Here is a 14,679-nt window from a genome sequence, read left to right on the forward strand (position 1 = left end):
CTGTCATTGTTTTGTGTTAATTGATTTCAATAATGATTGAAGCTGCAAGCAGCGATGAACGTCGCCTCGCACCGGAACTCTGCTGAGTGATATGACACCTCCCACAAAAGTCTAGAACAAACGGTTCATGAGTTATGAAAGGGGGCGTGGCTAACATCTTGGGGCCTGGCTATGAGTCTATTATTGCATGTAAATGTCCTCAAGACTGGACCCTCATCATGCCTGAGAGATTTGGGGCAGATCGGACTATGTACAGCGGAGTTACTACAACTTCATCCTCAAGGTCTGAAGATGGTCCTGACCAAATTTCAAGTCGATCTGATTAAATCTGTAGGAGGAGTTCGTTAAAGTACACGGTCTATAAAACCCTAAAAATGGCACATTGAATTCGAAATGGCTGACTTCCTGTTGAGTTTTGGGCATACCTCCAAGAGTCTTTTTTGTGTGTCTCAACATGTTACATCTGTCTGCCAAATTTCATATATGTAGGTGAAACCGGAGCGAGGGGCTACATTTTTCCAACTCTGCAGGTGGCGCTAGCGAGCCGTTTTGCAACACCCACGCCCGAGACCCTTAAAATACTAAAATTTTCACCGCGTCTGATAAGTGTGCCAAGTTTAACAACATTTTGAGCATGGCAAAGGCCTCAAAAAGGCGATTCATTTTAAGAAAAAGAAAAAGCGGAATAATAATAAACAATACAGTTTGAATAGGGCCTTCGCTGGCCCGACGTTGTCGGTGCTCGGGCCCTAAATATATACATACATTTGCATAAAGCAGCATATTTGCCCACTTCCATGTTGATAAGACGATTAAATACTTGACAAATCTCCCTTTAAGGTTAATTTTGAACAGATAAAAATGTGCGATTAATCGTGATTAAATATTTGAATGGATTGACAGCCCTAGTATTTACACGTTGTATTATTGTAATACAATATATGTTTATTAATCTCTATGGTTTATGGACAACAACAAACGTCACTTTCCTGGTTAAATCCAGTTCAATAACTTCTGGAAGGAAACATTCAAATGTAGCTGATAAAACTACTGTTTACAATAGATGAGATCATTTCTTTGTGTGATGCTGAACTAATGGAGTCCAGTAAATGGACTGGTCAGGTGAAAACAGAGGAGGTGTTCGTGTGTCGCTTTGGACTTTTCCTTTTTTCTTAGTGTGCCTGAAACATTTAACTCTGTGTAATGTCAGGATGAAATGCTGAATTCACCCCAAGACGGTTTAATCAAACAAAAGCTCCATCGTGACTCTTAAATTGATGCTTTAAAGCTTTAATGCAAAGATGAACAAACCAGAGTGCATGACAACTCTAATAAGGGACAGGGACAGGGACAGGGACAAGGAGCGCAACACAGGAGAGGAGCTATAAAGAGGAAGGCGGGTTGTCAGCTTCAGCTCCGTGGAAGTTCACACCTCAGCGGGGGCCTCCTTGCCCTGCTTGGTGTAAGCATCGATGAAGGACAGATACTTGAACACTTTGGTGTAGACGCCGGGGCGGCCTGGGAGACCACAACCGGCAGGACTCCCATAACTCATGATGCCCACCTGCACATCGCCACCGTCGGCTGCACGACACATCAAAGGGCCGCCGTAATCCCCCTTTGGATGCACAAAAACCACACGCACACGCACGCACACACACACGCACACACACACACACACACACACACACACACACACACACACACACACACACAGTGTAAGTCTTCCACTTTGACCCTTCCTTATTTGAACTTATATATACATATATGACATTATTAGATTGTTAAAGAGGACCTATTCACAGGGCTGTAGTACTCGAGTCTGGACTCGGTCTGCTGATTTGAGATCAGTTGCCTGATTCTAACAGTGTTTCCTGTATATGCATTCAACAGCGGCACAGCGGCTCTGCTAAAAATGTCCCCGAACACAGTTTGGGTCGCCACGGCAACAAAAGGAACTGTAGTTGTAAGTGTGAGAACTGAAAGAGGAAAACAGTCTAGTTTAACACGAAGTTTACACTTTATCAATTGATGGTTGTTTGTTTTAGGAGCTGCTGCAGCACACCTAGCCTACTTCCTCACTCATGCTATTTGCATAAATAATAATCTCAATAAATAAATTGGAAATGAAAATTGAATGAAGATGTCCCTGCTTGTGGGCTTATTGGGGCTGGTTCTGTGGTAGAAACGTCAGTAGCAAATAGCGGATCAAATTTAAGGTTTGTTTATGAACGTAACGTTAGACTGTGATGATCCTCAGACCTAAAGTCTATGCAATGATTAGTTTGATGTTAGAAGATAGATCAATATTGTTTATAGATAGATTATCTCTGTCCAGCCCAACTCATTAATCATTTATAATTATTATATCAATTATAATTATCAGTTATATCAGCACTGGAAAGACACTATTGCCTGTACTGGTCTTGGTGGAGCTAGTTTTAACTACTAACTAATAGTGTAGTGTATTTCATCAGACTGAACTAGTGAAACTGACTTGGCAGGCGTCCTCCCCTCCAGCCTCCACACCTCCGGCACACAGCTGGTCTGAAGTCAGCGCGGGGTACTTGGCCTTACACACACTGTGAGGAATGATGGAAATCTTCAGCTCCTGAAGGGTTTCCGGATCCGGCAGTGGATCTGCATAGACACACACACACACACAAAAACACACAAAAACACACACACACACACACACACACACAGAAAATGAGTGAGTGATATTGTATGAGAGCATAGCGACCGAGGTCAGGTCTGTATTTACGGCTGGATGTTTTTTTGTTTAACCACACCAAGATCATAAATCGAGAAAAGAGATGAAGAAGTTTCTCCGTGCTCACTCTAAGTTCAACACGTGGACGTACCAGCAGGATTGTGACATCACAATGACGACCCAGTATGCAACATTTCATAGGAAGTAGGACAGTGACCCCCCCCTACTTGTATCTAAGAAAAGCTTTGAAAGGCTAAACGTCAACAAATATGGATTCAAGCTGAATATTTGCAGTTATTGGAAATGTTTGGATCACATGAGTCGGAAACAATCCTACACAGCCACCACTGGAATCTAATTCTACTAATAGTATAATACATACAACAGTGCAGCCTGATCTTTGTCTGCAACTGTGCACTAATAACGGGTTTAAACACAATTTGGCCCACTAAGTAGCAAAAAATGCATCTTATTAAATTGTTTTATATTCAGACTTCTATCCAGTAGGTGTGTTATTGTGATTTTAGATATTCATGTACAAATCTAATTCTGACAACTTCAGAGCAGATAAATCCTGGCACACCCTCTGTGATCGTTGGCGCTCCCCTGAGGGGGCCGGGACCCCAGGTTGGGAACCACTAAAGTAGGAGACATCTTGTGTCCAGCAGTTGAGGTTAAATATATATATGTGTATATGTACTGTATATGTGTATACATTATACAGAATGTTGAGGTATTTGAGGTATTTTTTAGCAAAGTACTTCCTAACCAGCACACAACATCTTTGGTGTTACTTAGTTTACCACATTTAACGATTGCATAATATTGAATATAAAATGTGGTTTATTGATCTTACATTTCAATTTTTTTTATTGAACTTTTCATAGTATAATTATTTTAACAGTTATGCATGACTGCTATTTTTCAAATTAACTTTTAAAAATCTCACATACACTCTGCAGTACTCAAAAGTACCAGTTGAGGAACACTTCCATGCACCTGGCTATTAATGAATTACAGTTTTTACATGAGAATTTACAATAATTAAACTTTCTGGAGGAACAACTCGCACGTGTGTGTATGTATGTGTGTGTGTGTGTGTGTGTGTGTGTGTGTGTGTGTGTGTGTGTGTGTGTGTGTGTGTGTGTGTGTGTGTGTGTGTGTGTGTGTGTAATGTGTCCTTATAAGCTGCTTTATGTGCATAACTCACCATTAGTCCCTTTGTACCCCCAGCCAACGATCCAGCACTCAGATGACGGACCGAAGGCGTCAGCTCTGTCCAGACTCACTGGGGCCACATTCTTCTCGAACCTCACCGTTTTCTTCAGCTTCACCAGGGCGATGTCGTTGATGTAGGTCACGCGATTGTAGGCAGGGTTGGACATGACAGTGTATATTTCCATGTAACGTCTACCGGCCTTCTGCAGCTTGTCTAAGCCGACCGCAACAAATGATCTCCTCCAGAGAGGAGCAGGTTCTCTGGCAACAGAAACAAACACATGAAAGTTCTTCTGCATTCATGGATCACCCTCTATTAACTGTAAAAACACATACTATACATCAGTATTATCACCCTCTATTAACTGTAAAAACACACACTATACATCAGTATTATTACCCTCTATTAACTGTAAAAACACACACTATACATCAGTATTATCACCCTCTAATAACTGTAGAAACACACACTACACATCAGTATTCTAACATGCAGGTATAGGTTGGGGGACACATAAGCATTGCCTTGTTTTGCCACATATTACACCAGATGAGAATGATGAGATGTTGTGCTGTAATGTGGAGGGTGCTAATTCATTTCAGATTAATGATGTAACATTTTAAAATCACTGTTTATTTTCAGAATCTACATTACATATATTTAGTACACAAGGCTCTGTTGAATAATCGATTCTGATTGGTCAATCACGGCGTTCTGCGGTCTGTAATTTCTCTATAACAGACCGTTGCTATGTATAACAGACCATTGCTACGTATGACAGACCGTTGATAAGTATAACAAACCGTTGCTATGTATAACAGACCGTTGCTACGTATAACAGACCGTTGCTACGTATAACAGACCGTTGCTACGTATGACAGACCGTCGTTTTGTATAACAGACCGTTGCTACGTATAACAGATCGTTGATAAGTATAACAGACCGTTGGTACGTATAACAGACCGTCACTATGTATAACAGACCGTTTCTACGTATAACAGACCGTCGTTATGTATAACAGACCGTTGCTATGGGGCACAGCTCTGATGTCAGACTCTGGCGGACCGTTTCTGTGTCAAATTATTGATTTCTTCAGTAAGTAGCCGTGTAATAAGCAGGATGATGTACAGCTAGAGGGTCATTGTTGTGAAAGAATCCCCTTCAGGGTGATGAGAGACCCCTCCGCTTGGCGTCGGTGCAGCATCGCCCCGTCGGGGATTCTTTCACAACAATGACCAGCTTGCTGTACATCATCCCTTACTTACAGACCTTAAAATCAAGAAGGCCTCGCAACCCCCTGTGAAAGTTTGGCGACCTCTAGTGGGGTCGGGACCCCTAGGTTGGGAACCAGTGACCTACAACATATCAACATGCCTATCAGCCATTGTATTTTATGATATATTATACACAATATTTTATCTTTCAACGTACTTTTAATGAGTTTTGTTATGTTACGAATCATATTAAAATGTTCAAAGGTACATTGCGAATTAGTAGATTTCATTAGGCTATAATTGATTAAAATGTAGTGTAGTGCTCTTGATACACCTACAGTAGATATAACCTGTAATGCTCTGGCTAATATGGGAGATGATTAAAGTCATGTGAAAACACACACGTACCTTTCCCAGCAGTTTGCAGCAGTCAGCACCCACTGACTGTTGAGGATGGTGCCGCCACAGCGCCACTTGACGCCTTTACCATCAGTTAAGTTCAAGTGGACCATCCCCGGCCATCTGCCCTCTCGAGCATCCTTGCCCCCGATGATGGAGCTCCTCACCTCAGCCCCAAGCAAACCTAAAAATAAGCAGTAATGAAACTTTAGAAAAGCCACGTTAAAGGGATCCTGTGGAGTTTCTCACCTCTAGTAGTGCTATTGAGCAGCTTTTCTATGAGTGGGTCCCTGTTTTTTTGTCTCGCGCATGTGCATGTGCATGTAGGATGTGTGTGCACGCACGTACCTATATCACTCTCATATCTGTACAGTAATCCACAGTCAGCACCCAGTTAGCTTAGCATAAAGACTGAAAACGGTGGAAACAGCTAGCCTGGCTCTGCCCCGAAGTACCAGCAACTTTAAATCTCACTAATTATTGTTCGTTTAATCCCTCCAAAAAGGGGAGTGTAGAAATGAGCGGTCGTGGTTTTACGGCGGTTTTGTACCGTACTAGACTACATCTTGGCCATGAGAAGTAACCTCCGTGAGAAGCTACCATGTCTGAGTGTTTCCTACTGGGATGAACTCACACCAGCAAAATGTCTGATCCTTCTTTCTCTTCCAGACTGATAAAAAGACCAGGAGTCACTGATAAAACACATCAGCTCAGATAAATGATACTTCGACAAACTGAGACTTTGTTGAATTGAATAAATATCTTTTACATTGACAAACATCATATGTGTGATATGAAATGTAAGAAAAATAGAAATAAAGGAGTGTGTAATACATGTAGAGAAATATAAGTAAATAATAAAAAGATAAAAATAAGAAATGAGAATATAAGAAATATGTACAAATATTTTCATTAAGACATGTAATACATAACATACTGTATATCCACAGTGTAAATAAGTAAATACAAATTGCTGAGAAGTGGGATCTATTAAGTGTGTTAAATATAAATGCAAGAATGGTATAAATAAGAATTAAATAAGAATATTTCTTGAAATGTACAGTCTAAATGCAGTATTAATGACAGAGTATTGCACAGTTGAATTATTGCACAATTTTACTGGTTTTACCATCAAAGAACCACAATGTGGATCCCTCATCTTACAGTATGATTTAGAGCAAACTTTATTTTTTATATTTGAAGCATTGATAAAGTAAATGACAGAATAATGTTGTGATGTTTGCGTTTCTCACCTCCAGTGTTGTGGATCAGTACCAGCACAGTGAGGAGTGTGCTGAAGGCCATGGCTGCGACGGAGTGAAGCGGCTCTCTGCAGGCTGCAGCTTTATACACAGCTGGACAGATGTTTATCAGCTCTATCAGCCCTCCTTCTACTCTCAAACCACACAAAGACACCTTTACTCACTACTTTGCTTGAATATTTCCACTTTGTAAGGCTTTATATTTTTGACCCACAACATTTCAGAGATATGTTATATTCTTAACTTAAAATGCATCTCAGAGTGTTATTAATCAATAAGATTATACATCCAGAACGTAGAGTTATGAATGAATAACTAAAACATTATTCAACAGTATTGTCTTTTTGATATTACAAACTAACGTGGAAGTTCCAGCTAAGTTTGGATCCTAAACAGCATCACCTGGGAACCTTCAGTGTTGCTTTTGTTTCCGCGGGAATTTATTTGTATGAAACACCGCGTTTCGTGTGACGTCATCGTCAAAGTTTACTTCTGTAGTTAATATCAGCTCGAGCCTCTCGTCCTTTAGTGTGCTGTTAGACTGGTAGAACTAGTACTGGTACTGGTACTGCAACGTTAGCCCGGTACCAGCGTTAGTCCGGTACCAACGTTAGTCCGGTACCAACGTTAGCCCGGTTAATAGCTCGGGTTAATGTGTAAACATGGAGCAGGCAGCCAGCGTCAGCGCAGATCCTGTTCATCGCTCCTCTGATGTTACCGGTGGGTCTGACGGTACCGGTGGTTCTAATGTTACTGGTGGGTCTGACGGTACTGGTGGGTCTGACGGTACCGGTGGTTCTAATGTTACTGGTGGGTCTGACGGTACCGGTGGTTCTAATGTTACTGGTGGGTCTGACGGCACCGGTGGTTCTAATGTTACTGGTGGGTCTAATGTTACTGGTGGGTCTAATGTTACTGGTGGGTCTGATGGTACCGGTGGTTCTAATGTTACTGGTGGGTCTAATGTTACTGGTGGGTCTGACGGTACCGGTGGTTCTAATGTTACTGGTGGGTCTAATGTTACTGGTGGGTCTGACGGTACCGGTGGTTCTAATGTTACTGGTGGGTCTGACGGTACTGGTGGGTCTGACGGTACCGGTGGTTCTAATGTTACTGGTGGGTCTGACGGTACCGGTGGTTCTAATGTTACTGGTGGGTCTGACGGTACCGGTGGTTCTAATGTTACTGGTGGGTCTGACGGTACTGGTGGGTCTGACGGTACCGGTGGTTCTAATGTTACTGGTGGGTCTAATGTTACTGGTGGGTCTGACGGTACCGGTGGTTCTAATGTTACTGGTGGGTCTGACGGTACCGGTGGTTCTAATGTTACTGGTGGGTCTAATGTTACTGGTGGGTCTAATGTTACTGGTGGGTCTGACGGTACCGGTGGTTCTAATGTTACTGGTGGGTCTAATGTTACTGGTGGGTCTGACGGTACCCGGTGGTTCTAATGTTACTGGTGGGTCTGACGGTACTGGTGGGTCTGACGGTACCGGTGGGTCTGACGGTACCGGTGGTTCTAATGTTACTGGTGGGTCTAATGTTACTGGTGGGTCTGACGGTACCGGTGGTTCTAATGTTACTGGTGGGTCTGACGGTACTGGTGGGTCTGACGGTACCGGTGGTTCTAATGTTACTGGTGGGTCTAATGTTACTGGTGGGTTTGACGGTACCGGTGGTTTCTAATGTTACTGGTGGGTCTGATGTTACTGGTGGGTCTAATGTTACCAGTGGGTCTGACGGTACCGGTGGGTCTGATGTTACCGGTGGTTCTAATGTTACTGGTGGGTCTAATGTTACTGGTGGGTCTGACGGTACCGGTGGTTCTAATGTTACTGGTGGATCTAATGTTACTGGTGGGTCTGACGGTACCGGTGGTTCTAATGTTACTGGTGGGTCTGACGGTACTGGTGGGTCTGACGGTACCGGTGGTTCTAATGTTACTGGTGGGTCTAATGTTACTGGTGGGTCTGACGGTACCGGTGGTTCTAATGTTACTGGTGGGTCTGACGGTACTGGTGGGTCTGACGGTACCGGTGGTTCTAATGTTACTGGTGGGTCTAATGTTACTAGTGGGTCTAATGTTACTGGTGGGTCTGACGGTACCGGTGGTTCTAATGTTACTGGTGGGTCTGACGGTACCGGTGGTTCTAATGTTACTGGTGGGTCTGACGGTACTGGTGAGTCTGACGGTACCGGTGGTTCTAATGTTACTGGTGGGTCTAATGTTACTGGTGGGTCTGATGTTACCGGTGGGTCTAATGTTACTGGTGGGTCTGACGGTACCGGTGGTTCTAATGTTACTGGTGGGTCTGACGGTACTGGTGAGTCTGACGGTACCGGTGGTTCTAATGTTACTGGTGGGTCTAATGTTACTGGTGGGTCTGATGTTACCGGTGGGTCTAATGTTACTGGTGGGTCTGACGGTACCGGTGGGTCTGATGTTACCGGTGGGTCTGATGTTACTGGTGGGTCTAATGTTACCAGTGGGTCTGACGGTACCGGTGGGTCTGACGGTACCGGTGGGTCTAATGTTAGCGATGGGTCTGACGGTACCGGTGGGTCTGACGGTACCGGTGGGTCTGATGTTACCGGTGGGTCTAATGTTACCAGTGGGTCTGACGGTACCGGTGGGTCTGACGGTACCGGTGGGTCTAATGTTAGCGGTGGGTCTGACGGTACCGGTGGGTCTAATGTTACCGGTGGGTCTAATGTTACCGGTGGGTCTAATGTTACTGGTGGGTCTGACGTAACGGTGGGTCTAATGTTACTGGTGGGTCTGACGGTACCGGTGGTTCTAATGTTACTGGTGGGTCTGACAGTACCGGTGGGTACCGGTGGGTCTAATGTTACCGGTGGGTCTAATGTTACCAGTGGGTCTGACGGTACCGGTGAGTCTGACGGTACCGATGGTTCTAATGTTACTGGTGGGTCTGACGGTACCGGTGGGTCTGATGTTACCGGTGGGTCTAATGTTACCAGTGGGTCTGACGGTACCGGTGGGTCTAATGTTAGCGGTGGGTCTGACGGTAACGGTGGGTCTAATGTTAGCGGTGGGTCTGACGGTACCGGTGGGTCTGATGTTACCGGTGGGTCTAATGTTACTGGTGGGTCTAATGTTAGCGGTGGGTCTGACGGTAACGGTGGGTCTAATGTTACCAGTGGGTCTGACGGTACCGGTGGGTCTAATGTTAGCGGTGGGTCTGACGGTAACGGTGGGTCTAATGTTAGCGGTGGGTCTGACGGTACCGGTGGGTCTGATGTTACCGGTGGGTCTAATGTTACCGGTGGGTCTAATGTTAGCGGTGGGTCTGACGGTAACGGTGGGTCTAATGTTACTGGTGGGTCTGACGGTACCGGTGGTTCTAATGTTACTGGTGGGTCTGACAGTACCGGTGGGTACCGGTGGGTCTAATGTTACCGGTGGGTCTAATGTTACCGGTGGGTCTAATGTTACCAGTGGGTCTGACGGTACCGGTGGGTCTGACGGTACCGGTGGGTCTAATGTTACCGGTGGGTCTGATGGTACCGGTGGGTCTGACGGTACCGGTGGGTCTAATGTTACTGGTGGGTCTGACGGTAACGGTGGGTCTAATGTTACTGGTGGGTCTGACGGTACCGGTGGTTCTAATGTTACTGGTGGGTCTGACAGTACCGGTGGGTACCGGTGGGTCTAATGTTACCGGTGGGTCTAATGTTACCAGTGGGTCTGACGGTACCGGTGGGTCTGACGGTACCGATGGTTCTAATGTTACTGGTGGGTCTGACGGTACCGGTGGGTCTGATGTTACCGGTGGGTCTAATGTTACTGGTGGGTCTGACGGTAACGGTGGGTCTAATGTTACTGGTGGGTCTGACGGTACCGGTGGTTCTAATGTTACTGGTGGGTCTGACAGTACCGGTGGGTACCGGTGGGTCTAATGTTACCGGTGGGTCTAATGTTACCAGTGGGTCTGACGGTACCGGTGGGTCTGACGGTACCGATGGTTCTAATGTTACTGGTGGGTCTGACGGTACCGGTGGGTCTGATGTTACCGGTGGGTCTAATGTTACCAGTGGGTCTGACGGTACCGGTGGGTCTAATGTTAGCGGTGGGTCTGACGGTACCGGTGGGTCTGACGGTACCGGTGGGTCTGATGTTACCAGTGGGTCTAATGTTACCAGTGGGTCTAATGTTAGCGGTGGGTCTGACGGTAACGGTGGTTCTAATGTTACTGGTGGGTCTGACAGTACCGGTGGGTACCGGTGGGTCTAATGTTACCGGTGGGTCTAATGTTACCGTTGGGTCTAATGTTACCAGTGGGTCTGACGGTACCGGTGGGTTTGACGGTACCCGTGGGTCTGACGGTACCGGTGGGTTTGACGGTACCCGTGGGTCTAATGTTACCGGTGGGTCTGACGGTACCGGTGGGTCTGACGGTACCGGTGGGTCTAATGTTACCGGTGGGTCTGACGGTACCGGTGGGTCTAATGTTACCGGTGGGTCTGACGGTACCGGTGTGTCTAATGTTACCGGTGGGTCTGACGGTACCGGTGTGTCTAATGTTACCGGTGGGTCTGACGGTACCGGTGGGTCTGACGGTACCGGTGGGTCTAATGTTACCAGTGGGTCTGACGGTACCGGTGGGTCTGACGGTACCGGTGGGTCTAATGTTACCGGTGGGTCTGACAGTACCGGTGGGTCGGTCAGCAGTGTGTTTATCGTGATTCATATGTATTTACTAACTGACGGGACTTGTTCTGAAGCTCTTGTTTATCTCTTATTTACAGGTCGTTGTACACAGTGGCGCAACTGGACCGGGTTCTGGTGAGTGTCCGTTGTCTTCAGAACCACTGATGAAACACAGCAACGTTTCCGGAGTCAGACATTATTAAAAGGATGCTAATGATTTTCACAGCTAGCTACATTGAAAGTACGCCAGTGTTAAAGCTGCAGTAGGCAGAATGTTTTTGATATAATTGAGCTAAAATCCCATAATAACCTTTCAGCATATTGTAATTCAAGTGCTTAAGAGATGTACATTAACCCTTACTTAAGAAATGTACATTATCCCTTACTTAAGAAATGTACATTTTAGTGTACATTATCCCTTACTTATCCCTTACCTGGTTGCTGTACATCTCTCCCCCTTTCTCTCCCTGTCTCCCTCTCTCTATCTCTCTCTATCTCTCTCTGTCTTTCTACATTATACTATACATTATCCCTTACTTAAGAAATGTACATTATCCTATACATTATCCCTTACCTAAGAAATGTACATTATCCCTTACTTAAGAAATGTACATTATACTATACATTATCCCTTACCTAAGAAATGTACATTATCCCTTACTCAAGAAATTCAATTCAATTCAATTCAATTTATTTTTTGTATAGCGTCAAATCACAACAGAAGTTATCTCAAGACGCTTTATATATAGAGCAGGTCTTAGACCGTACACCATAGTGTGTACCATAGAAATGTACATTATACTATACATTATCCCTTACTTAAGAAATATACATTATCCCTTACTTAAGAAATGTATATTATACTGTACCTTATCCCTTACTTAAGATATGAAAGGCTCCTGACAACTTAAATAAATAAATCAAATATATTTGTTGTTTCCAAAGCTATTTGAGATCATTTTCTGTTTGATTGTCTCGGTAAAGAAATATACTGTGAGGAGGAAAAATACTATTTTGTTTATTAGTCACAAATAATTGATGCAATCTGGTGAAAGTGTGAATTAGTGCTACATGTAGGAAAGTTACAGCGGAAGTTATTCGAGTTATTAGTGTTAATGAATATAAGAGCAGGGTATCATATTCCAGTACTTTTTGACTAGGTCAGTTAAACCCAGTATCAAAATCAGTCAATTATCAGATGTTGGCATTGAATTCTAAGCCTTGCTTACATCTATTTTTGTCATTTATTTTCTCATCTAAATGATCATTTTTATTTGCTTTTTTATTAATAAAACAAATGTTGCAAAGCCAACATTAAAGGCTGATGCATTAAGAAGTTTAGCTCTCTGTCTTGAGTCGTCTGCTGACTCTGTGTTCTCGACTTCCTCTCCTGATCACCTCCCAGGCTCCTCGGATTGTGCAACAATTTTGCTTATGTGGTGATGCTGAGCGCCGCCCACGACATCCTTCAGAAACAAGAGTCACAAAATGCCACAGCATCTGTAAGACGGCACATTTATATTTTAAATATGTTGTATTGCACCTTGTTATTGCTATAAAGTCTGTATAGACATAAAGAAAGACTTTTTTACCCTTTTCCTTTTTTTATATCTAGACTTCAGCCACGTTGGCCGTGGATTTCCAAGGTGGGAACAGTAGCAACAGCAGCCGCTATGACTGCAATCCTGTTTCTACTGCGGTAAATGGACATTCACTACAAAACAGGGAATAACCTTAAAGGGATAGTTCAAGTGTTTCTCAGTGGGGCTGTATGAGGTACTTCTCTATAGTCAGTGTATTACTACAGTAGATGGAGGTTAAAGGGATAGTTCAGGTGTTTCTCAGTGGGGCTGTATGAGGTACTTCTCTATAGTCAGTGTATTACTACAGTAGATGGAGGTTAAAGGGATAGTTCAGGTGTTTCTCAGTGGGGCTGTATGAGGTACTTCTCTATAGTCAGTGTATTACTACAGTAGATGACGGTCATCACACCTCCAGTTTGGAGAAGCAGACAGGAGTTACTGCACTGAACCAAAGTAATGTTCTGCTGAGGACGGGGCAGCAGCAGCAAACATATTTTAGAAAAGAAAGACCCACCTAAAAAAATCCATATCAGTTTAAGTGTACACTATATTTAGAATATTTTCACCGCTGCACCTCGCCGTCAGACAGACCTTTCTGACAGGGAACTGAAGCCGTTATATCCATCTATGCTCTCACCAAAGCCACCAGTCTCCACTGAAAACTTTTACTCTAACTCCTGTGTTCTGCAGAGTAAAATTACAGGTTTTTTTCAGTGGAGTCTGGGGTCTTTGGTGAGAGCACAGATAACGATTTAATTTCCCATATATAGACTGTATAGCTGTCTCACGGCAAAGTAAACTGGTCAAAATATTTTAAATCTAGCGTACACTTAAACTGATATTGATTTGTGAGCTTTTCTTTTAGGTGTTTAAAATGCATTTTACTCCCGTGCTGGTACTCCTGTCTCCTTCTCCAAACTGAAGGCGTGCTGACCGTCATCTACTGTAGTAATAGACTGACTATGGAGAAGTGCCTCGTACAGCCCCACTGAGAAACACCCCAACTATCCCTTTAACCAGTCTGTATGTTGGCAGAGAATCAGTAGTTTAAGAGAAGGTTTGTGTGTATTTAGCAGTGGAGAGACTGCCTTTTAAATCTGTTTTTGAACAAGCAAAAAGTCAGATGAGTAAACGGGTACTGAAACTAATATGACAAACAAGAAGTGAAAGTAGCAGAATGGAGAATGTCTCCAGCTGCCGGTATCCCTCGGTGTTATGAGGCTGAATGGCAGAGAAAACAAGGGATTGTCATATAACATAAATAACACACAGTGGCATTGGGAACCCCTGCTGTGGGCAACCATAACAAATATTCCATAGAAATGTGATAATGTAATTTCCCTCAACATTTCTTAATGAGCACATCATGTCTGACATATAACCACTACTGATTTCAAAGAGGTCTGAGTGATGCTTTTCTCCTCAGGCCGTGCTGTTAGCTGACATCCTCCCAACGCTCGTCATCAAGCTGTCTGCTCCCTTTGTCATTCACAAACTTCCTTATGGGTAAGATAATGCTTACCAACTGTGAACCTGTTCTTTAAAATAAGCCAGGCCATTCCATATTAGTAATATCCATCTTTTATTATACAGAAACATTTTGGCATTATATGTTTT

General features: G+C 43.9%; 2 protein-coding genes across 6 annotated transcripts in view; one reads left to right on the forward strand and one right to left on the reverse strand.

The window, feature by feature from the left end:
- Positions 1-1,269: 1,269 nt before the first annotated feature.
- Positions 1,270-6,954, reverse strand: LOC119501121 (tryptase-2-like). Its single transcript, XM_037791260.1, has 5 exons — positions 6,799-6,954; positions 5,555-5,729; positions 3,924-4,192; positions 2,498-2,640; positions 1,270-1,618 (listed from the first exon to the last, which is right to left on the reverse strand). The coding sequence occupies exons 1-5, from the start codon at positions 6,848-6,850 to the stop codon at positions 1,427-1,429; spliced, it is 831 nt and encodes a 276-aa protein (XP_037647188.1). The 5' UTR covers positions 6,851-6,954; the 3' UTR covers positions 1,270-1,426.
- A 291-nt stretch (positions 6,955-7,245) lies between these two features.
- cln3 (CLN3 lysosomal/endosomal transmembrane protein, battenin) overlaps positions 7,246-14,679 on the forward strand; it is a 30,226-nt gene continuing 22,792 nt past the window's right edge. Inside the window, exons 1-5 of one of the 5 annotated variants that reach the window (XM_037791247.1) lie at positions 7,246-7,563; positions 11,578-11,614; positions 12,885-12,981; positions 13,095-13,178; positions 14,489-14,568. In XM_037791247.1, the coding sequence (XP_037647175.1) occupies positions 7,470-7,563; positions 11,578-11,614; positions 12,885-12,981; positions 13,095-13,178; positions 14,489-14,568 (392 nt within the window). In that variant the 5' untranslated portion in view covers positions 7,246-7,469. Of the gene's footprint in view, positions 7,564-7,732; positions 8,212-8,566; positions 8,592-10,666; positions 10,691-11,577; positions 11,615-12,884; positions 12,982-13,094; positions 13,179-14,488; positions 14,569-14,679 lie in introns of those variants that run through there. The other 4 variants (XM_037791248.1, XM_037791250.1, XM_037791249.1 and 1 more) reach the window with 4 other exon arrangements.

The sequence above is a fragment of the Sebastes umbrosus genome, chromosome 14, assembly GCF_015220745.1.
Source record: "Sebastes umbrosus isolate fSebUmb1 chromosome 14, fSebUmb1.pri, whole genome shotgun sequence".
Lineage (NCBI taxonomy): Eukaryota > Metazoa > Chordata > Actinopteri > Perciformes > Sebastidae > Sebastes > Sebastes umbrosus.